This window comes from Heteronotia binoei, chromosome 5 (genome assembly GCF_032191835.1).
Source record: "Heteronotia binoei isolate CCM8104 ecotype False Entrance Well chromosome 5, APGP_CSIRO_Hbin_v1, whole genome shotgun sequence".
NCBI classification, from domain to species: Eukaryota; Metazoa; Chordata; class Lepidosauria; order Squamata; family Gekkonidae; genus Heteronotia; species Heteronotia binoei.
Window position 1 is genome coordinate 167,550,605 of NC_083227.1, and position 23,185 is coordinate 167,573,789.

Sequence of the window (23,185 nt, forward strand, 5' to 3'; positions counted from 1 at the left end):
TGGTGGTGGGCTACCTAGGAGTGGAAGAAAAGTCCCTCTGGGTGTTTCTCTCCTAGGAGAAATACCTAGGAGGGCAGGACAGAATAGAGCCTGCAAGCCAGAGCAGGCCAAGTTCTGGCACACAAGGTATGCTGAGAATTTAACTGTGAACTGTCAAACTTACCATGTTCGAAGGTGGCACTAAGATATGTCCCGATCACTCGGTCTCTCCAGTTGATGCTGAGCAGCCATGAGCACCTGCCAAACTGGTTAGCACTGGGTTTCCCAGAACTGCTGATTCCTACTGATTGGTTGCCATTAGTGTCATTAAGGTCTATTTGATGAGCACTGGATAGGATTTTATTGAAACACAGCATTTATTGATGACTGATTTATATGATTTGTGAGTGATCTAATTGTCTATTTAAACAATTGCCTTTTGAGTAGAGTGGTTATGTAGCAAGGATGGTACCAGAACTCAGTTGAGCTGTGTGAGAGCCCACATGCATGGAAAGCCAATTGTGCTGTCCTGTATAGTTAGTAGGGCTATCAATTTGGTAAAGGGTTTACTGAATATTTACTGATAGAAGCATTTCGGTAAATATTCGGAATTGGTATTCTGTATAGGCTTTTGAGCCTATTTTGTATTTCCAGATACCTGATTTCCGAATAATTATGGTATTATTCGGAAATATTCGGTAAAGCTATTCCTTCCATAGAAAACAATGGGGAAAGGCAAAAGGCAGTCTGTGATTGCCTTTCCTGCCTTTCCCTGTCCTTTTCCCGCCTCTGGCTGGGGGGAGGGGGAGGAGGCCTCTGACCAATCAGAGCCATGCTTTTTGCAGATAGCTTTCTTTTTTCCCTTATTGTGGGGAAGGGGATTGGGGAATTTTTTATAAGCAGGTTTTTGTTTCTAACTTTTAGAAAACCTTGTGTTTCCTCCTGCTTTGAGTTATCTGGTTGGTTTTCTGTTGGAGGGGGTTGCTGGGGGGGGGGTGTTGGGGTGGCTCTGGTCTGGTCTGGCCTGGCTGGGATTGTTTGTTTTAATCAGTTTATAATTTTATTACATTTTCTGGTTTGTTGAAATTATTTTTGAACTGTATCTGGGTGTTCCTGGTCTGCGCTTTTCTGCTGCTTTGGGCCTCTGGTAGTCTGCTGCTCTGGCTCCTTGGCACATGCCTTTTTCCTGTGTCCTAAGTGCCAACCTGCTCCGGTTGTTGTGGGGTGGGGTGGGGGGGGACTGGTTACCATTTCTGGTCTGCGCTTCTCTGCTGCTTTGGTTCCTTGGCACAGGCCATTTTCCTGTGGCCTGAGTGCCTACCTGCTCTGGTTGCTGTGGGATGGGTTGGTGGGGGGCTGGATTGGTCCCTTGGCTAAACTGCAGTCAGAGTGCCATGTTGTATTTGTGGGCTTCCTGGCTGTAATGGTTTAGTGCATGGACTGTTATATTTTTTGGGCCTGGTGGGATTCCCCACTTCTCTGCTTGCAGAGCAGCTGCTGGAGTGGCCTTGGGTCAGCCATGGCTCTCAGAGTTTTCTTTGAAAGGGTGGCTTCCCTGAGAGCTCTCTCAGGCCAACCCAGGGTGTCTGCTGTGGGGAAGAAGAGGTAAGGGAAACTGTGTGACTTGTTGTAAGGTGATCTGAGACTCAGAGTGAAGGGCAGGAAATCCAATGTCTTCTTTGTTTTCCTCTCTTCCATTTTTCCTCCTTCTGTTTTTTCTTCATTGGAGGTGAAGATGGGGGGGCCTGTGATGAGGAGGGCAGCCACACCTTGGCTACAGTTCCCCTAATGGGACAGTGATGGTTAGTGTGTGTTGCTGCTGAGAGAGAGGGAACGGTTCCCTCCCTCTCACTCTTTGAGGCCCTCCCAGACATCTCCCACATTTGGGGTGCAACTCTGGCTTGCCTCCTTGTGGTGCACCCTGGGTAACACCAAAGAGCCTAGACCAGCCAACCGTCCATTACTCAAGGAAAGTCTAAATGCTTCTTGCTTTGTGTCAGATACAGATGTGGAGCTAGGTGTGGTCCACTGCTTCTGTTGTTTGAGAGTTGTGTTGTTTGGGGCAGGGCTGGAGAGCTGGCATCTGTAGATTAAGCGTTCTGTGGAAGGGAAGCTGGCATCTGGGTGAGAGACCCAGAACCAGCATGCTTGTTGTGCTTGGCCAGCTCTCTTCGTGTTGTTTGGGGCAGGGCTGGAGAGGTGGCATCTGTAGATTGTGCGTTCTGTGGCAAGGAAGCTGGCATCTGGGTGAGAGACCCAGAACCAGCATGCTTGTTGTGCTTGGCCAGCTCTCCTCATGTTGTTTGGGGCAGGGCTGGAGAGCTGGCATCTGTAGATTGAGCATTCTGTGGCAGGGAAGCTGGCATCTGAGTGAGAGATCCAGAAGCAGCATGCTTGTTGTGCTTGGCCAGCTCTCCCTGCGTTGTTTGGGGCAGGACTGGAGAACTGGCATCTGGGTTTGCTAAAGCCAGGTCTCTTGAGCAGATTGTGTTTTGTGTTGCATTGGTCGTTTTCGCACTCACCTTCCGCCGGCGCGACCCCCCTCTTCACCGCGCAGGATCTGCGCGGATTTCGCACTAAACGCTGCGGAGCAGCCAGAAAAGCCGGAAGCTCCCGGCGCAACAGCTGCTCAAACTGAAACCGCCAAAAAGCAGTTTGGCGTTTGCACGGCTTTTGCGACGGGAGCTTCCGGCTTTTTTGGCTGCTCCGCAGCGTTTAGTGCGAAATCCGCGCAGATCCTGCGCGGTAAAGAGGGGGGTCGCGCCGGCGGAAGGTGAGTGCGAAAACGACCATTGAAGTTTGCAACTGGGTTTTTTATTGGCGCCAGGGTGCATAGAGTAGATAGATAGATTTAGTGCATTGGGGTCCTATGGAGATTCTCTGATTTGAAGTTAGGTTTGGCTTTGGGTGCCCCAGGGATTGGACCCCCTGGTGGGGGATCTCCCTCAAACCAGGCGGCTTCCAATATATCCTATTTTGCCATTGACTTCAATGGCCCGTAGGGTATAATGGGAGCCGAATACCGTATATATACAGGTATATTCGGATTGCTATATCTGAATACCACTATTTGGTAATATCCGGAATACTGAAAAAAATTATTACCGATTATTTCCGAATATGGATATTACCGAATTTTTTTTAGTAAGGAGAATGTGAAACAATGCACCAACTGCCCCCTGCCCCCCATGGATTCACAAACTTTCAAACCATCATTAAAAATCAGGTCTCTGTTCTCAATTGGAGAACAGGACACAAGCTGAACTGGCAAGTGTTTGAGTATTCCTATTTAAAACCAGAGAAAGCATACACTACTTCAACTTCCCTAGCCAAGCAAGAATCTGGATACAAAGATGAGAAAAATGGGCAAAGTCAGAAGTATGGGCATTTCCAGTGAATGGAACAAGTGCAGCAGAAAAACCTGAAGAGGAGGTATTGTCTAGCACATGGCATATTACACTTTGTAGGAACTAAAATGTGACTCTTAGGCTGCTAACAGACTGGCACTTTGGGCCGACTCAGAGATTGACTAGAAAAATCCTTCCAAACACAAACATCTGCCACCCGTCCCCATCCTGTACTCACCCCGTCCTCTGGTATCCTGAGAGCGGCTCAAAAAGCTATAACTTTCGAAGTGGTAGCAACTTTTTGAGCTGCGTGCCAGTCGCCTCCTCAGCGTCTGGAAGCGGAAGGGCGCAAGCGAGGTGCCTTGGCGGTGTGAAACTGCCAAGCTGCCCCAAGCCGCATCCAGCTTTTTTAAAACAAAAAACTGTTCAGAGCACATGTGTGCGTGTGCATGCGCTTGCCCACTAAAATGTATGGGGGGAAAACCTCAAACTGAGTGACGGGAATGGTGCATGATAGCTGTCTGATCATGCCCGTGTTGCCCTGTGGATGGGATGGGGATGGTTGCAGGGGAGCATGTGGAGGCTTTGGGATGGCTCTTTTTGAACAAGCCCAATTTGGAACGCCTCCAATCCTGTCTGTTATCAGCCTTGTACAATGTTTGCTGCCTCTGCTAGTTTGTAGCTATGAAAGTCCCAAAAATGTTGTGTGTTGCCACTAGCATGTAATTAATTTCTTTGTCAAATGTAGAAACAGTTCTGGGTACTTCTACTACAGAAAGTGTTGATGCCTAATGCTAATTTGGCTGAAGAGAAGAAGCTGAAATTCTGTGATATAACAGCTAGTAGTGTGAGATCCAATTCCACAAAGAAGATCTAAGAAAAAATAAGCTTCAGGAATATGAGCTGGGGTAATGATCAGTGTGTAGCCTGTCCACATGTATAACAAAGATATTTGTACTACTACATTTACTCCAAGAACTATTCTTTTGTAAGAAACATGGTGCTTTACAATCACTTCATAATTCCAAGTTGAACAACATGAAAGCAGGTAGAATTTTCCTCACTTTATGTGGTTTATGATAAAGTGAGGAAAATGTTATCTGTTTTCATATGCCACCAAGTTTTTGGGGAAATGCAGTAGTCTCCTATAGTGATTTTAAAAATTTTACAGAATTTGAGGTATCTGTTGCCTAAGTTTTATGATGTTGGCATGCTTTCTTTTCAGAAGGCATCATCCAGCCAACACCACCAGGTTTTGCAATCCATTCATGAAGCATTGTAAGTATATAGTTAAGTTACTGCTGTTCTCTTTGGTTAATGTCTTTGTGGCTCCATCCATCCATCCATCCATCCATCCATCCATCCATCCATCCATCCATCCATCCATCAGTTCTTTGGTCTTATAGCAATGAATCCATGTGTCCCACTGAGGATGATCTACAAGGACAGGTCTAGAAGAGCAGGCCTTTAAACTTGTGTAGATAAACACTCTTGCTTCTAACAAAAAAAAAGAGGAACATATGAAGCTGCCTTATACTGAATCAGACCCTTGGTCCATCAAAGTCAGTATTGTCTTCTCAGACTGGCAGCGGCTCTCCAGGGTCTCAAGCTGAGGTTTTTCGTGCCTATTTGCCTGGACCCTTTTTTGGAGATGCCAGGGAAGGAAAAAGTTTTTGACTTTTCATCTACAGAAAACATGGCCTCAGCATCTTACCCAATTATTCACTCCTGCTTTGTCCTTAACTTATTGAAGATTTGTAAATATCCAAAGCAACCTGTGTTCCCACAATGCACACACAGCAGCCTGCTGCAATCACAAATAACTAGTTTGCCATGTATGCATCTTTCCTGGGAGAGATCATTCCCCTTCCTGATTTCACTGTGTGCTACTTTTGTATATGGAAAATCAAGAAGAACGGACACTAATGGAGGATCAGGAAGAAAGGCATAATCAAAATCCTCTGGGCAAAAATGACAGCAGAATCCATCTTTCCTTTCCTTTTGTACCCTTTGAAGCTCATTGATTCACGAATCTTGAGCAGCAGAAGACATTTATTTATTTAATGCAAGGGCTAAAAGGACTGAGACAAATTTTGCAATTGCTAGGATCCTTATCTTAGCAAAGGTATGGGGAGGGGAATAGGATCTATCTGTAACCACAGGGATGTGAAAAAAAGCCTTTTGCACCATATACCTTGTGGAAGCCTTTCCAAGATGCCTCAGTTTCCTTACAAATAAATATGGATGTGATCCTGGGAATTGGTCTGTTCATGCTGGAAGAATGCATTCTCATTGCCGATTGAGCTTTGAAAGACAGGCTCTGCTCTTAATTTCTAAATTCTAAATAGTATTTCAGGACTCCTACCCAAATGCTATTTTCCCTGCCATCTCACTGTGACATACGCAATGGGCCTGGAAGAAAATAATGGAACAATGTTGATTTTTTTGCCCTTCTGTCTTTGGTGATGCACGTGAAGGCCAAGCCAGACAAGGCATCAGAAGTTCTGTGTATGGAGCTCCTAGCTTTTCTCACCTTTTAGACAGCCCGTGTGCTGGAAGCTTATCTGAATCTTGACCAAAAATAACTCCAGGGAGCTATAATTAATTTTTCGGCCAGACATACAAGTAGGACCTGCACATTTCCCCAAAGGGGTCAAATAATTGTTTGGAGTCAGGATACAGTATTGGATGGGAGGCTTAAATCCCTCCTCCCTCACATCGTGATCCTGATCTGAATTGGGATCTCTCATACCACCTATCAAGAAAATAAATCTCCCAGCATCTTGTGTCTTTTGGCCCTGAGAAAAAAAAATAATTCAGATATTCTTCAAGGAGGTGAATCGCATAGTCACAGCCATGCCATTTGCCAGTACTCAGAATGGCATGCTAGTCCTCCCACAGTGTCTCCCCCTTTTCGGCTTCAAGAGGACAAACTCTATTAATTTCAGATTCTTTCTTCTCTGAGATTTATGCTTCTGTAACCATCTTCTGGAAAGTGCCAGTGAATCTGTCCATGTAATTAGTGCATTTGGGCCACTCTGCACATCACAACAGATGCACATAAAATATGTGCAGAATATCAACTTCTACCCTGTAACGTGTGGGGTGTATGTGTCTTTTCTCCCTCTACGTATACACTGTGTAAACTAAACTTAGTGCTGGTGTAGCAACTAAACACTGCAGATGGCTATGATTGGCCCCAGATCTCTGACATGCATGTCTGTGCTGAAAACATACCAAAAAAAGTGTTGTATATTAATCTTACACAGGCCTCGGATTCAGCAGGAGCTCACAGGAGTGCAGCTCCTGAACCTTTCTGAGCGTTCCCCCTCCTCCTCCCCACCTTGTCCATTGAATAGTAGGTGCAGCTGCATAACAATCCCCGGATGAGCTCCACCACCTATTTTTCTACAAAGCGACCCCTGATCTTACATGTTACAACACAGAAACAAGGTATCAATGTTTCCTAAATTTCTGATCTGTGGGTTAAAGCTGGAGGCATACATCACTCTTGCATCCCCATTTTATAATGTATAAGGGCTACCTTTCTACAGAGAAATATAGTCACTGTGTCTTCATATGAGTCATTGTTCTGGGCATGTAGGAGGAACAGTGACACATGCAAAAGTTACGTTGTCTCTTCTGAGAGCAGATAATTCTGCTGCAGATCTACACAGAGAACAACTGAATAACCCCACTGCACGTGATTCAAAAATGTGGCAGAATTCATCTTCTTTCAGAAGAGGCTGATTGGAAGGAGGCAAGAACAATGCAACGCAGCTGGCAGCTTCCTCCATAGTGGGTTCTCTGGGCTCACAGGAGATTTCAATTATGTTATTTATTTATTTTCCCCAGCATACTAGCAGTTCTCTTGTGGCACATTAGGATGCCCCACTGGTGATTACTGAAGTAGATCCTAATTCTCTTAATGTTTAGTCTCTTCTGCTACAATGTGTGTGAAATGGCCCTCAGTCAAACCGCTAAAAGGTTGATGGCAGAAATGAATACAGCTTCATAACCTTATCACTGGAAAGCCTCTGGGTTAATGCTGGTGTAAACTTCTCACTAGAGTGAGCATGGCTTCATGCCAGTGTTAACCACTCATCACAGAAATTCTGAACTTATGCCAACATAAAGACCTCTACCAGAAAGAGTTCCCATTTACACCATTGCAACCTTTTCACTGAGCAATAGGATTTAAATATAAGCCTTTTAGCGAAGAGAGGTGTCATCATTCTGAGAATCTATTTCTGGAGAAAGGTAGAACTATTCCTCTCTCCTCCCTGTCCAATAAATAAATAATAACATTTGGACCTCCTTGGTATAGATCTCCTGTCCAGCCTCTGCCCTAGTTAAAAACCTGGTTCAATGGGATGAAAATGTCATATTTCAGTTCTTGGTCCCCACTCCCTGCAGAATGCCTCCCTCCCCCAAATGTCATCCCACCACAGGTTTGAACTTACCCCAAACTCTGTCACTAAGATGTCTGTGATGCTACCCAGAACTGTGACAAAATCAAAGATATTCCAGGCATCACGGAAATAATTCTATAAAGAAAGAACAAAACAAAGGACGAAAAGGAACAGCCACACAGCAGCAAACAGGTGACAACATTCAATCACAACAGAAGCAACAGCAACGAGAACAAAGAGGTCTCCACCCTGACAACCACCCTTAGTCAGCCCCAAGATCTTTTAGGTCCGCTTCAGTTCTTTTTTATGGGGACTGAAAAAGAAAACGTAGTGACTGAGCAGGGAGTTACATTGCTACAATCTTTTCTGAAATGGGGACTCAGCTTGCTATTTACAAATATTACAAAAACACCTGAGCCCACATTCAGAGGCTCATGGGATCTTCCTCACTGGCCATAAGCAAGCTGCAGGCTGAACAAAGGAATGTCAATTTGCACAATGCCCTCTGTGATCACTTGAAGCAGCAATACTTCCCAGAGAGACAAAGGGCTGGGTCAGTAATCAAGCAAAATGTCATCAGCCATGTTCCTTTCCCTGCCTCCAATTACTTGCAGGATGGGGCCTGACAGGCGATCTAGTTTGGCATCTGCTCATTGCATGAAATCCAAAACTAAAGCATCACCAGCAGATGGCTGTCCAGCCTCTTTTTGACAGACCTCCAGCAACTTGTGAGCAAGAACTCACCATCATTTAACTGCCAAATTGCTCTAATCATTAGGAAGGCTCTCCCAATGTTTGACTGAAATATGTTCTTGTACAAAGACCATTAGATCCAATGTTCACCTAGCCTCCTCCATGCAAGCCTTCAGTATTTGAAGAGTGCTATCCTCTCCCTCCAGTTTTTTCTTTTTTAGACCAATCTGTTTTTTTTTCAGCCTTTTCTCACTGGACTCGTTTTATGAACCCCTGAATGCTGCTCTCGTCTACATCCATTTCAGTTTGCCTACATCCTTCTTAAAATGCATCAGCTAGAACAGCACCATTCTCCAGAAGTCTACCTAGTGCAGTATATTTCTCATAAACAATTACTTCCCATGAACTGGATGCTATGCTTTTATTACTGCATCTTAAAATTACATTACCTTTTATGGCGCCAAATCATGCTACTGATTCATGTTCCGCCTGTGACCTACTACAATTTCAAGATTACTTCTACATGCGCTGCCACCAAGCCAGTTAACCTGCTTCCTATACCTGAAGATTTATTTTTGTCTAAATGCAAACTTTGCATTTCTTTCTGCCAAGTGTCATTTTGTTAACTTCAGTACATCTTATCGAGGTAATTTTTTGAGAATTTTATTTCTGGGACCGATTTTGCATTCACCCTTACGCTGCTCTAATGTGCATCTTCTCAGCACAGCATCCTCCTGATTTCCCACTATTTGTGCCAGGGCTGTAGCAAACATTGTGGTTTTCGCATAGCAAACGGAAACCACTAAAAACCAGTTTCCGTTTGCTGTGTGAAAATCACAATGTTTGCTGCAGCCCTGACGCAAATAGTGGGAAATCGGGAGGATGCTGCGCTGAGAAGACAGACATGAGAGCGGCATAAGGTGAGTGCGAAATCGGCCTGACTTCTAAGGTGTTGGCTGTCTCTCCCAGTTTTGTTTCATCTGCACAGCTCTACTCTTCATACTCCTTAGCAATTAATTCCCTTTGTCCTCCAGACAGAGGTGCTGAAAGTGTTGATCATTTTGGGCAATCCCTCATGGTGCAGGCATTCCTTACTATCCTTGCTCCCAAATGAAGTGCAATGCTTGAGGGCCCTGTTGAGTCATGTGGAAGGGCAGAAGTTTTAAGCAAATATGAATAAATAAATAAACGATGATAATGAAAGTGCAAGATATTTTATTTCTTCTTCCCATTTAACAAGGGAAGGGTTGTATTTCTCATCCTTCATAGTGCAATCCTTCATTATTGCTCAAGAACTCTGATGAGAGTAACACTTACCATCACTCCAAAGGCAATGATTTTCAGAACACATTCCAAGGAAAACAGGGCAGTAAAGACAATGTTGAACATCTTTAGTACTTGTTCATACAGGTGTGAGGCATTGTAGTACTAGAGGTGAGGTGGGGGAGGGAGAGGAGAGAGAGAGAGCTCTGTTAATAAAGAAGGATGGAAGAGGGTTTAAAAGTCAGAGAATGGCATGACAGGAACACCGTCCCACAGGGCCAAAGAGATGTTTCAGGTAAGGCTGGTACTACAGGGTCTGGATTAAGTTCCTTCTTCAGGATTATAGCTATATCCATTGGTTCAAAAAGAGGCCAATGGGATTTGGTTTTAGGAGTCTGAAGGATCCCAAATAGCTATGGACATACATAATAGTCAGCATTGCTGTATCTTGTCTTTATATCTCAGCCAGCTTTACAGTTTCCAGAATGACCCCATGGGATAAGCCCATCAGGACGTGTAGGATCCCATGCAGATTCAGAGCCTTGCTGGCTTACAGTCATTCCTCTCCTACTTACTTTCATCATTAAGACGATGGTGTTGAGAGCAATCATGGCCATAACGGTGTACTCAAAAGGTGGTGAAACCACAAACTGCCACATACGATACTGAAAGCTCTGTTTGTTCTGGGGCATGTGCCGGGTAAGAGGCTTGGCGCTGATGGCAAAGTCAATGCAGGCTCGCTGTGAAGAGAGGACAGCATATCAGTGAGGAAGGTAGGGGCTTTCAAGAGACAAAAGATACCAAAAAGAAAAAACAAGCATTGGTTCTTTCCTACCTCGGAGTCCCTAACTTCAAACAGATCTCTTCAGAGTTGCTCAGTGCACAACATTTCCTCCTCACCTTCTAGTTCTTGCTCTCACTGACCAAACAAATGTACAGCCCTCCTTAATTCAGAGTTAAACACAATAAAAGTCTCTTGTGGCACCTTAAAGACTAACACTTTCATTCTGCTATAAGGGTTAGAAATACTTCAGTGTACTTAGTAGGGTTTGTGCCTTTGCAGGGATACATTATCCCTAAGGATAGAGTGGAGATCCAACAAAAGAAGAAGAAGAAGATATTGGATTTATATCCCGCCCTCCACTCCGAAGAGTCTCAGAGTGGCTCACAATCTCCTTTACCTTCTTCCCCCACAACAGACACCCTGTGAGGTCGGTGGGGCTGGAGAGGGCTCTCCCAGCAGCTGCCCTTTCAAGGACAACCTCTGCCAGAGCTCTGGCTGACCCAAGGCCATTCCAGCAGGTGCAAGTGGAGGAGTGGGGAATCAAACCCGGTTCTCCCAGATAAGAGTCCGCACACTTAACCACTACACCAGACTGGCACCAAACATTTATTAAGACCACCAGCATATTTAGGGCTGTTCAGAACAAACACTGCAATAACAGGAAGTTTTTACATGTGATAAATCAGATATCCCTGCAGCTTACAGCTGATTCTCAACTGCTTTAACCTATTGCTATAAGATAATACAAGTCTGCACTAGATACTAATTTTGGATGCAAGTTTATCCACACCAATGACTTAAGATGAATGCAAACATAATATGGAAGGGAAAATTGATGTAGATATATCTCAGGGAATAATAGTGTTCTTTGGACCTCCTTTTAGAATTTGCCACATACAGGAAGAAGATGTGTCACTGTTTTAAAAATTGGTTTTAAGAATTTAGTATGTACACCTATGGGGAAGGCAATGACAAACCACCGCGTGAAAAGTCTGTCGTGAAAACGTTATGAAAGCAACGTCACCCCAGCGACGGAAATGACTGGTGCTTGCACAGGGGACTACTTTTTCCTTTTTAAATGTACATGAAAGTTGCAAGAAATGAATGTGGGCAGAAATTTTCAAGAAAAAGATGCATTGAAATCAGTTTTTTTTTTTTAAAAAAAAATAATAATTTGTGCCTATGAAGCTTCTAGACTCATTTGAGTACAACTGGTAAATCCTAATCTCAGGGGGGTAATTGCCCATTCCCTCTCAACTAAACAGGTTCAGTGAGGTCGTTTTCGCACTCACCTCCAGCCGGCGCGACCCCCCTCTTCACCGCGCAGGATCTGCGCGGATTTCCCACTAAATGCCGCGGAGCAGCCTTTTGCGCCGGAAACTCCCGTCGCAAAAGCCTTTTGCGCCGGAAACTGCTTTTTGGAGGTTTACGTTTGAGTGGCTTTTGCGCCGGGAGTTTCCGGCGCAAAAGGCTGCTCCGCGGCATTTAGTGGGAAATCCGCGCAGATCCTGCGCGGTGAAGAGGGGGGTCGCGTCGGCTGGAGGTGAGTGCGAAAACGACCTGAGATTTGCTTTCCATATGATCATCAGCTGAATAACCATCTGACCTTCCTTTGAGAAAACACAATTGTTTTCACCAAGGGTAGATGGATGAGGTAAAGATCTGAAAACGAAAAGATCTACATAGAAGTAGGAGCAGAATTTCCTTTTTTTTTCTAGACAAAAGAGGCACAGCCTATTCATACAGTCTCAAACACACACTTTCAGGAAATGCAAGGTTCTTCCAGCTTTACAGGTTGCAGCAGCAAATGCTGCTGCCAAATTCAAGAGACCGATCATGACCAAGGTATTATAATGCAGGAATATTGGTGATGGTTGTGCTTAAAAATGAGGATTTACCTTATCTGAGAATAAAATAATTTTATCGAATATCTTCTGATGACAAACGTTTGGGCTTCTGAGTATTATTTTCTATAGGTCTGCCTTTTTACAGTTATTGATGGTTGTCTTTTTTTCCTCAGAAAATGTTCATTACTAAAAACCACATACTCAATCTAACTGCTAGTGTGTGTGTGTGTAAAACACCTCACACACCGCAATGCAGATATTCCTTCTAGTCTGTATCAGTGGACTAAAAAGTACTCACCACCCTCTTTATCCTTGTTTCTGTCAAGAGCAGCCCAGGAGATCCTTTTGACTCAACTTTTCTTACCTTTTGTCTTTTAATCTTCAAACTATGCTCATTTCCTATTTTTCTCTCTCTCAGTTTACAGCTTGTTAATTGAACTCAATTCTCGAGTAGGTCCTTAGACTCTACTTCTGGATGGAGTTGGGCTTCAAACCCTAGGTCAGCTACTAAATAATCATGTTCATTGCCTACTCACTGCTTCTGCTCCTATATCTGCAACTCATGTGGGTCCACCTCCAACTTCCTTCATCCCTTCTTCTCCTAACATGGAACTAATTTCTGTGTCCCATGGCCTCAGTACACTGGAAATAACACCCTCAATTTTACAAAACTAATTCTCTCAGTTTCACAAAACTCCCTCTCTCTCTATTCCAAATGATCAGAATATCATTCTACCAAAACAGTTCCGAGACTTCAGACATGGGGTGAATCTCTCTGGGCTCAAAAAAATCCCTACTATTCATTGTGAAAACAAATTTTTTACTTGATGTTTCCCATGGCACTTTGCCCATCCCAACATATGCCACACCTCATTCTTCTCCAAGCTGTACTCTTCCATCATCTTGTCCCCCTGCTCCTGGAAGGTGATGATGATTAAGGCCACAAAAATGTTGACAAAGAAAAATGGGAAGACCACAAAGTAGACCACATAGAAGATGGACATCTCCATGCGATAACCAGGGCTGGGGCCCTGATTCTCATAGGTAGCATCCACTGAGTTCTTGAGGACTCTGCAGAAAGGACAAAACAAGAAGAGATGGAGATAGGAAACAGAGGGAAAACAGAAAGAGTCATGTGAATGACCCATCATGCTCACTATTCTACCTTTAACAAGACTGGCATCTAAGGTGTCTGAGGTAAGTTTGAAATGTTCCAATGTAAGAAGATTTGTGACAGTATATCTCATAAAAGCCTTTCTGTACTATGCAAGGGCTATTTATAAGTCAGATTTGGCTTGTTACCCAAATTTGGCAATATGATTTCTTCTAACTTTTGAGTTTCTTATAACTCACAGACTAAAAAAAGCTTAATAAGACTGATCTCTGAGTGATAAGAATCTCAGAAAGTCTCAGCCAGAAATTCTAGAACACCAGCATAGGTGGCAGCTAGTAGAATACAGTGAGAGAGAGAGAGAGAGAGAGAGAGAGAGAGAGAGAGAGAGAGAGAGAGAGAGAGGTAGAAAGTAGAACTATCATATTTTTTTTTTGCATGGGTAGTGGGGACAAATGCTCTTGTGTAGTCTAGATCATTTTCCTGTGTGATTGCTTGCATAATCACTAGTACTTCTGAACCTGAGGTACAGTCTAACAGTTCAGTTCCCTAGGTGGAAGCAACCTCTGCTTTTTGGCACTGAAGATCTAGAATACCTTACATAAAAACTTGATTATATAGTTATATGCCACAAAATAAACTGTTTCTGTGGTTTAGGCATAACTGTCATTTTGTCTATAAAGAACAAGATTCATTCCTTGGCTCCCACAGAGTTACTAGAACACTGAAAAGAATGGGACGAGCATCCCAAATACCGTTTTTTTCAGCCCTAGCTTAACTAATTTGCTCAGGGATCTGCACAGAAATAAGAAAGGCCTGGCCCACTGAAATCATAAACTCCCAATCAAAAGATTCCACACCTTGATCCGAATTACATAATGACCACTTTCAGTGATCTCCTGTCAACACAGTAAAAATAAAACATACTTCTCCCTCCTCCTGGGATGGTACTTTAATGTGGCAATGGTAAACCATGGTTTTTGTACTCATTCTTGATCAAAGTTGCTTGGGAATGCAATAAATCCATCGGAACTGTCTGTACTGGACCGGACAAAGCATTAATCTCACCCAACACTCCCTCTTTAACAGCAACCAGTCAGATGCCCCATCACCCCAACATACTAGTACAGCTCCATTTTCTCGAATGACTTACTGTGGCCAGCCTTCTCCTGTAGATACGGTGAAAAGAGTAAGCAGGGCCCACAGCACGTTGTCATAATGGAAGTCATATTTCCTCCACTCTCGTTTCTCAGCCTTCACTTCATTGTTTTTTTCATACACTAGGTACTCTCCCCTTAGGAAAAGGAAATACACAACAAATATTTAGGGGCATCCTTACACAATGATCTTTGAGAAAGGTAGTAAAGCTCTGCTATAGGGAAAGTGACTTCTCTTCCAGTGACTGAAGTTCCAATTTGTGCGACTGAATGGAGAATCTGTAACTTTAGTCATGTTATAACATTCAATTTATGAAGTTAATTCTAATGGAGTCAGCAATCATGCTGCCTAGGGAATGAGCCCTGGATTCCCAGCCAGGGGTGGTGCAATATAATATGCTTCCCACTTACCAGAAGATGAAGGATGTTCCTTGGAGAAATCTTCCTATGTCTGAAGTGGTGCTGTGGTGGACAAATAGCCAACTGCTACTCTACTAAATGGGGCTGCCAAAGCAACCAAAATGGTATCTGAAATCCCTCAGGGTGAGGTAATCTTGTGAGAGTTCAAGGAGAGCTACAGTCCATATATGACTTGTTATACTCTGCTTAAAAAGCTATGGGGAGAGGCTAAGAACAAACAGATCCATCTCTTGTACAGCCTGACAGAGGGCAAGGGCAGGAGGAGAAAATGGGTGTCTGTGTAATTCCCCCATAACTGATGTCAAAGAGAGTCACAGGGAATCACTTGACCCAGAGCATAGTAGCTACAAACAGGTGTGCATCTCACTGGATGGGGATGGCTCACTTAACTCCAAGATGGTTCAATGTAATTAGATTTACTCTGCTTTGAACCAGATTAGGATCTGACTCATTGATACTGCATGAGTGTAAGTGGGAAAATTACAAACTTCTGATCATTATAGGCTACATAAAAATACAACATCCAGTAAGCATTGAATCATTAAGGTCTACAGCAATGAGTTTGCAATAAATGGTTGTATTAGTTGGTAGCAGCAAAACACAAAGGAGTCCAATGGCATTTCATAAAATGAGATTTCTGACTCCTAAAAGTTTATACTGGAACAAATGTCGTTAATCAAGGTACCTCTGGATTTGTTTTTTATTTAGCAATGAATTTGTTCAAGGTTATAAGGAACCCCTTTTGCATCAGGATAGAATCATATATCTAGCTTTAGACATACATTGTACTGTACAGATGTATTTAGAATTATATGGGATAGGTTTTCAAAATATAGCTTTTGTACACATAGATGAGAGGCTGGAAAATCTGTGATCACATCTCTAGCATGTTTTCCTGTAGAAAACAGCAGCTGTAACCTCCTTCTCCTGTATAAATTGGGACCATGATATGGAGGGAATCATTTTCTTGTTGGCACTGTTTCCTGATACCACCTTCCACCCCTAAGCTGCTACATTCTAAGCTAGTGAAAACATATAGTTTGCCAGTAAGGAGCCAATATTAGATCTGGGGAGGCACTTGAAACTAGGAAAACAATGCCAGGGGAAGTCCTCCCCCCATACCATAGTCCCAGTCAAATTCCCATGGCTATTTACCAAGGAAAACCAGCCTGGATATCCAGTCATTGTTTCTGGCTTGACCTTTACATGTTGTCAAAATTCTTAGAGTTGTCTTTCCTAGTATAGCCATAACATTTCAATTCCCACCCATTTGGAAATTAAGAGACTACAAAATGGACTGTAGAGGCAGAACGTGCTTGAACATTTTGCTGGAAATACTTAAGTGAACAAAAGCAAATAACTGGTTAGTAATTTTCATAAAAGAAGCTAGGAAACATCGTTCTGTCCCCTCCACACTGATATGGCCATTTGGGGGTTCCTTTTAGTTTCTAATGTTGTCATTGGTTTCAGTCCACTTCATTTTTGTTACTACTGATGAGTCTGTGGTCTCCTGTACAGGATTTTAATGTTTTCTACCCACAACTTGTGCAAAATAATATTGAAAATGCTTACATTTTTACAGGAAATAATTAACTGTGAGGAAACAAAAACTGGCGCAAAATGAAGACTTACAGACTTATTTTTCACAGAAGAGAGGAAAAAAGTCAGAATGGAGATACTTGAACTGAGCCATCGAATTTGTGAAATTCCTAGAACAATGTATAGTTATACAGTTTTAAGAGCCAAACTAAATGTGATGGCATTCTTGTGGCCATCATAAGGATACCATCACCATTTTAAAGTGATTTTAAAATGCTGAAAGGGCCCAGTTAGGTTCACTTGAGACCACTTTTACTCCAAGCTCTGAGGCGCTAACATGGCTGTACCTCCCCTCAGCTTTCAGCACTTGGAGAGGCATTGGGGCAGAGGAGGGGGGACAAGAGCACTCCTCTGTAGGCCTGTTCAGGATTGGGCCCTCACAGCATTTTAAAATCTTTTAAAAATGATGATGGGATCATATCTAGTTTGGCCCTAAGTCAGTTGAAGTTAATGGGATTAGAATGGTGTAACTCTCTTTAGGATTTATTGTCATCCTTAGTTGTTTTCAAATCAAACTTAAGAAAGATAACTTAAGAAAGATAAACTTAAAATGTAGGAGAATTTTTTCTACAAGCAATTTTAGAAAAATCACTTTCTGATTCTGTTATTTTTAGTTGCTTCATGAGATCTTGGATTCCATCAGAAACTGAATGCTAGCAAAACAGAAAAAATTAGGACCCTGCGGGTGATACCAGAAGGCCGGTTTGGGTCGGCTTAAGCCATCCCAAAGAGAGCTGGCTGGAAATGGAATGCCCTGGAGCTTCTGTGGACAGCACACAGAAAAGGGGAAGACTGTGGGCACCCAGGGAGCGTCTGGAACACTCTCACATCCCGTCTGCGGCTCCCCAGGCGCTCTCCAGGCGCCTCCCAGCTTCCAGATGAAAAGGGACCACTTTGAAAGTGGTGCCTTTTTGAGCCAGCTTCTGGCAAGCTGGGGGCGGGACTGGGGCGGGATGGGGACAGGAGGCAGATGTGAGCGTGTGGACGTGCTTTTTTGGTCCGCCTGCCTCCTGTCCCCCGGGCGGCTTTTAATGCCTTTCTGGTATCACCCTGCTAGTCGTTTCATCAGTAAAAAGGTTGCTTCAAACAGTGCACATAATTTAGAAAGTGGAAATAAACTACATTAAATTGAATTCAAATAGCCTCTTCTACTACAAGACACTTTATTAACATTTACAAAACATTCTTTTTCAACAGTGGCTTTCCCAAAGTTATTCCTTTCACTCAATCCAGGGAACTGAAATTTTGGAGTAGTTCAATTAAGTATTTCCTATATAAAAAATCTGACAGGAGTAATTTCACAAGCATAAAGAGGTAGAACGGGGGTACCTTATTGTACAAAGCAGTACAAAATATTTTGAACCTCTCAGAGCTTGAAGTGATTCTCTAAAGATACCCTCAGTGTTACCCTATTGCTTCCTTTCCTTTTTTGGAATCAGTCCCTTTGTGAGAATCATCAAAGTAAGAGCTTTTGTTACCAGACTGGAATTTAGAAGACACTTGCTGATGATGTGGTACTTTGTTGTAGCTTAGGCTGCTCTCTCTGCAGGTGTTTACTCTTTCATCTATGTTGGATCATTCTCTGACTTTTTGTTCGCCCAAAGAATTTTGGGCTACTGTACCATGCTGGGCATATATTCTCGTTACCTTAAAAGTTTTCTGCAGCCACTGATCCTTTCCAGACAATATTACTCTTCCTATTACTTCTCTGTGTTCTTGTAGCCACAATTGGTGTCATTATTCCTTGCTCTCTCTTTGTTTTGTGTTCATCAAGTCCATTGACCTCCATTTTAGTAGTTTAATTCTGCTTTCTCTACTTTATCCATGGGGATTTAAGCTCTTCCCTTATAAAAATGTACAGTTCAGCAGCATCCATTCATGAACAAAGACCTTTACTGCTTCAGACTAACAAACATTTAAAACAACGAACATTTGCTACTGATAATTTCTTTTGCCATAGAACACTTTTCAGATTGCAGGTACAGATTCTAAAGGTTTTGTAGTGTTTGGATGACCATTTAATCCCATGAACACTGGAGCAATGTGTTTTAAAAATAGCATTAGTAAGATATAATCAAATCAGAAAACCAGCTTAAATTAATCGCAGGATAAACTATTCTGAAGAGAATGAAAGGGAGAACATATAGTGATGCTAATAGTATGCAATAATATTGTAGATTTTATTAATAATAATAGTGTAGATGACTGGGAAAGGCAATGGCAAACCACCCCGTAAAAAGTCTATCATAAAAATGTCATGATGCGACGTCTCCCCAGAGTCAGAAATGACTGGTGCTTGCACAGGGGACTACTTTTACTTTTTAATAGTATGCAACAATTAAAACTGGAGAGCTGGGTATGGGGAATGGTAGGAAGACAGAACCGATCAGTACAAATGTCCTGTGCCAGGCTGAATTACAGTTGATTTCCATGAGAAAGATTTAAATAATATGGACCCAAGCCCCAAGCTGTGCACTCATTCATAACCATATGTAATCTGTGTGTCATCTTCACTTTCCACCTTCACCGCTCTGTTCCTGTTCCAGAACAGACCACAATACATGTGCAGAAGAGCTTCAGCCTTCCTTCCAGCTCTGTTACCCTGAATGCAAATGGTCTGGGGAAATAACTATTTGCCTGCTGTGGGAGAGCACATGGAAATGAGGTCTCCAGCAGGCCAGATAGCTCTTCCCCAGGCAGTCTATGTTCACAGTAACAGGTGGGAGGGCTAAAACTCCTTCTTGTGTGCACTGTGCAGTCCAATCTGAAGTGGGAACAAAATGTGTGGGAAGACAGACGAATACACAAACCACACAGGACCGTGATAGTGTGCACAGGTTAGATCTGGGGTCCTCATCCTCTCATACCAAGGATGGTGGTCCCACTCCCAGATGCAGAACCTCAGCAGATTGATGGAATCTACATACTTGCAGTCCTTTTCAAACTCCTTGGACTCATCAGTGCAGAAGAAGAACTTGCCCTTGAAGAGCTGGACAGCCACCACCGCAAAGATGAACATGAAGAGCATGTACACAATGAGGATGTTGAGGACGTTTTTGAGTGAGTTTACCACACAATCAAAGACAGCCTGGGGAAAAAACAACAGAGGGCTTTGATAAGGGTTGGTGGCTAACCACAGAGGAATTTTCTTCTTTCAAACTATCAACTTTGCCCCAGTTACCTTCCAATCTCTCCTGCTGTTCAAAATAATGATTATGTTTTACAAATGGGGGACCTGCAATACCTGCGCGGGGGAGGAATTCCTCCCCTCTGTCATTGCTGCTGCTGGGCTGGCACAGCTCCTGGCCACTCCTACCATCCGGCTCCCATCTTCCATTGCCAGAGTTGCTGTGGCTTCTCCCCTCTCCCCTCCCTGCCCCTGCCACTGGAGCCTGACTCTCTCATTGCCAGCTTGTCAGGGGAGCACTGAGGACTTCCACACCTCCCCACACAACTCTCTGGTTGCTGGCTCTGTGGGGAGAGGGTTACCAAGGAGTGCTGCAACTCCACACTTTACTCCTTTGTTGCCAACTCAGTGGGGAGACAGTGAGGGCTTCAGTGCCTCCCTGCCTGACTCCCTTTTTGCCAGCTCAGAGGGCAGGGGGGGCTACTCTAGGCTTGCCAATCCCCAGGTTCCAGCGGGAGTTCTTCCACTTTCCCAGGCTCCTTCCCACCCCCAGTCAGCTGGCCGGTGGGGGGAAGCCCCACCCCAAAGCCACCATGTGACTTTCCTCCTCCGGAAGCTTCAGTCTCCAATTGAAAGGCTTCCTCTTGTGATGGTGTGTCTGTGTTACTTTGAAGAAGTTGGCAGCAACTCGTGAGTAGAGATGCCAATCCCTCACTTCAGAATCGCCAGAAATGGGGGTGGGGTGGGGTGGGGTGGGGTGGAATGTCTGCTGGGGATTTCATTGCTTCCCATGTTGAGATGGATTCTCATAGGGTATAATGGGGAATTGATCTGGAGGTATTGGGGGGCTCTGGGGGGGGCTGTGTTTTGAGGCACCAAATTTTCAGCATAGCATCTAGTGCCTTTTCCCAAAATACCCCCCAAGTTTCAAAATGATTGGACCAGGGGGTCCAATTCTATGAGCCCCGAAAGATGGTGTCCCTATCCTTCATTATTTCCTATGGAAGGAAGGCATTTAAAAAGGTGTGCTGTCCCTTTAAATATGATGGCCAGAACTCCCTTGGAGTTCAATGATGCTTGTCACACCCTTGCTCCTGACTCCGCTCCCAAAGTCTCCTGGCTCCACCCCAAAGTCTCCTGGCTCCACCCCAATGTCTCCTGGCTCCACCCCCAAAGTCTCCTGGCTCCACCCCAAAGTCCCCAGATATTTCTTGAATTGGACTTGGCAATCCTAGGGTACTCCCTGGTTGTTGGCTTGGGGTGGCAGCATCGACTCCTGCACCCCCACCTGACTCTCTCCTTGCCAGCTTGGGGGGTGGCGGCAGGGACTTCTTCCCCCCAGTCACCACTGGTGTGTCCTGCCGAGGCTTTCCCCCCATTACCAATGAGCTCTGCACAGAACACAGCCTCCACCAATGGGCCGGCTGAGGCTTCCTCCCCACCCCATGCAGTTCTCAGCCTTTGTTGAGGCTTCCTGCTGCCACCCAACACAAGAAGAGAAGGTAGATGCATTGTCTGATTTAAACCCCCCCCCCCATGTATTTTTTAAGTGTTCAGATTTACATGCAAACCTGAGGTTCCACTCAAGTTTGCAAGAAAATCTGTTTTGTGTCCATGTGGCCTTGATTTGTGGATTTAGATATCCACAGATCAGCTCACAGTTTGCTATTAGATAAATGGAAATCAATTGTCAGTGAGCGTCCTCAGAACAGAATAACTTGCTTTCACCTGGTTACCACCTTTTTATCTGGCAGACCTTGAGTGTCATTAACAGCCACATGACCGGGGAAAAAGTAACAGGTACAGCTCATCCAGGCATTAAGTGCAATGAAGAGGAAGGCAGAATTATTCCTATTAGGAAAAGGTGATGTTTCATACCCTCCAAAATTTCACAGACGACAATAGGTTCACCTGCGTTTGTAACACTTTTTCTCAGAACAGTCATGGGCTACAACATGTGCATAGACACAAACATATCCCAGTCTCGCACAATGGAAGGCACTTTTCTTCTGATTCACTTTGTCATAGCCTCTCCTTCTGAAGGTATATTAGGATCAAACTAGGTGTGATGTTGGGGAATATGCAAATGGATCTTATATGGATATTGAAATGGCAAATAGTAGCCTTTTGTGCATCTGTCATTTAGATTGTAGTTATGGGGAACAATTTCCCCAACTCAGTCACTTCCTGTCCTGCCCCCGCCTCAGGTTGCAGTTTGTCCAGGGAAGTGGAAAGCTTTTATGCACCAATGCTCCCTTTAAGCTGCAGAATCTTGTGAGCAAAAATTCTACTTTGTGAGCCACTGGCATTAAAGTTGTGAGCTACTGTTACTGTGCTCTGGGGCCATCGTTCCTGAGCTAAGACAAAAATGTGTGAGCTGGAGGCTAAAAATCTGTGAGCTAGCTCATGCTAACTCAGCTTAAATGCAACACTGATACAGACCCTGCATTACTTCTGAACCCAGGACAAATAGTCACTCATGGGAAGAAAGGGGAGCTCAGGTCCAAAAAATAATGCTGAGTTAAAATTCCTCTCACCTCTCACTGCAGCCCTGATTCAAATTATACCCCTCCCACGGCGACTGCCTTTTACTCTTAAAATCCCAATCAGATTTCTTCAGGGATCTCCCAAAGTCAAATTTATTTAAGATTTCAGGTTTTCACGGCTGGTAACATCATTAGGGTTTGTAGAATCTTTCGGGATCAAGTGCCATGTTCTACTGGAGAAAGTTTTCCTTCCAGATGTTTCGTTCTCAGCTGCGGAGAACATCCTCAGTGGCGTTGTAGCCAAGAAGGTCAGAGCGCCTGCTCTGGCTGCAACGCCACTGAGGATGTTCTCTGCAGCTGAGAACGAAACGTCTGGAAGGAAAACTTTCTCCAGTAGAACACGGCACTTGATCCCGAAAGATTCTACAAACCTCAAATTTATTTGTCTGTTAGCAACCTTATCCTAAATTTTGTTTAAAATACAGAATGTTACCATCTAGATAGACAGTTGTGAGACTGAGGGATGGAAAGGAAACAATGCTCTGGAATTTTATTTGCATGTGCAATTATTTAAATACATGCCCAGTAGAGTTAAAGTGCGTTTGCTGCACTCCACTCAAGGATTTCACTTCTAGAGATACAAGGAAGGGGGGCAACATCTGAAAATGTGTTCACACCAATAAGCAGCCCAACATCTCCCAAAAAGGCAAAATAGTCATGGTGATTTACCAAGGACAAGTACCAGAAAACATAGGCAGTCTCTGGCAAATAAGGTTAGTTGGAGAATATGCAAATTTATCTGCAATTAAACAATAATGCACACCAGAGAATATTCCTATGTGAGTACTAATTTCATACCCCTTTGTAAAAAGGGTCTGTATCATCTATTCACTGTAATCATACCCATGTTGCTTCCTTTTTCATACTGCTACTGATTTATTTATCCACTCAAACCAACCC

The 23,185-nt window shown here is 43.7% G+C and overlaps 1 protein-coding gene across 4 annotated transcripts in view; it reads right to left on the minus strand.

The window, feature by feature from the left end:
- The window catches only part of CACNA1A (calcium voltage-gated channel subunit alpha1 A), a 599,049-nt gene that overhangs the window by 137,648 nt on the left and 438,216 nt on the right, over nucleotides 1-23,185 (minus strand). For all 4 annotated transcript variants that reach the window (XM_060240686.1, XM_060240689.1, XM_060240688.1 and 1 more), the window contains exons 28-33: nucleotides 19,540-19,700; nucleotides 14,590-14,730; nucleotides 13,195-13,396; nucleotides 10,270-10,434; nucleotides 9,749-9,859; nucleotides 7,790-7,873 (exon numbers count right to left, since the gene is read on the minus strand). In XM_060240686.1, the coding sequence (XP_060096669.1) occupies nucleotides 7,790-7,873; nucleotides 9,749-9,859; nucleotides 10,270-10,434; nucleotides 13,195-13,396; nucleotides 14,590-14,730; nucleotides 19,540-19,700 (864 nt within the window). The remainder of the gene's footprint in view (nucleotides 1-7,789; nucleotides 7,874-9,748; nucleotides 9,860-10,269; nucleotides 10,435-13,194; nucleotides 13,397-14,589; nucleotides 14,731-19,539; nucleotides 19,701-23,185) is intronic.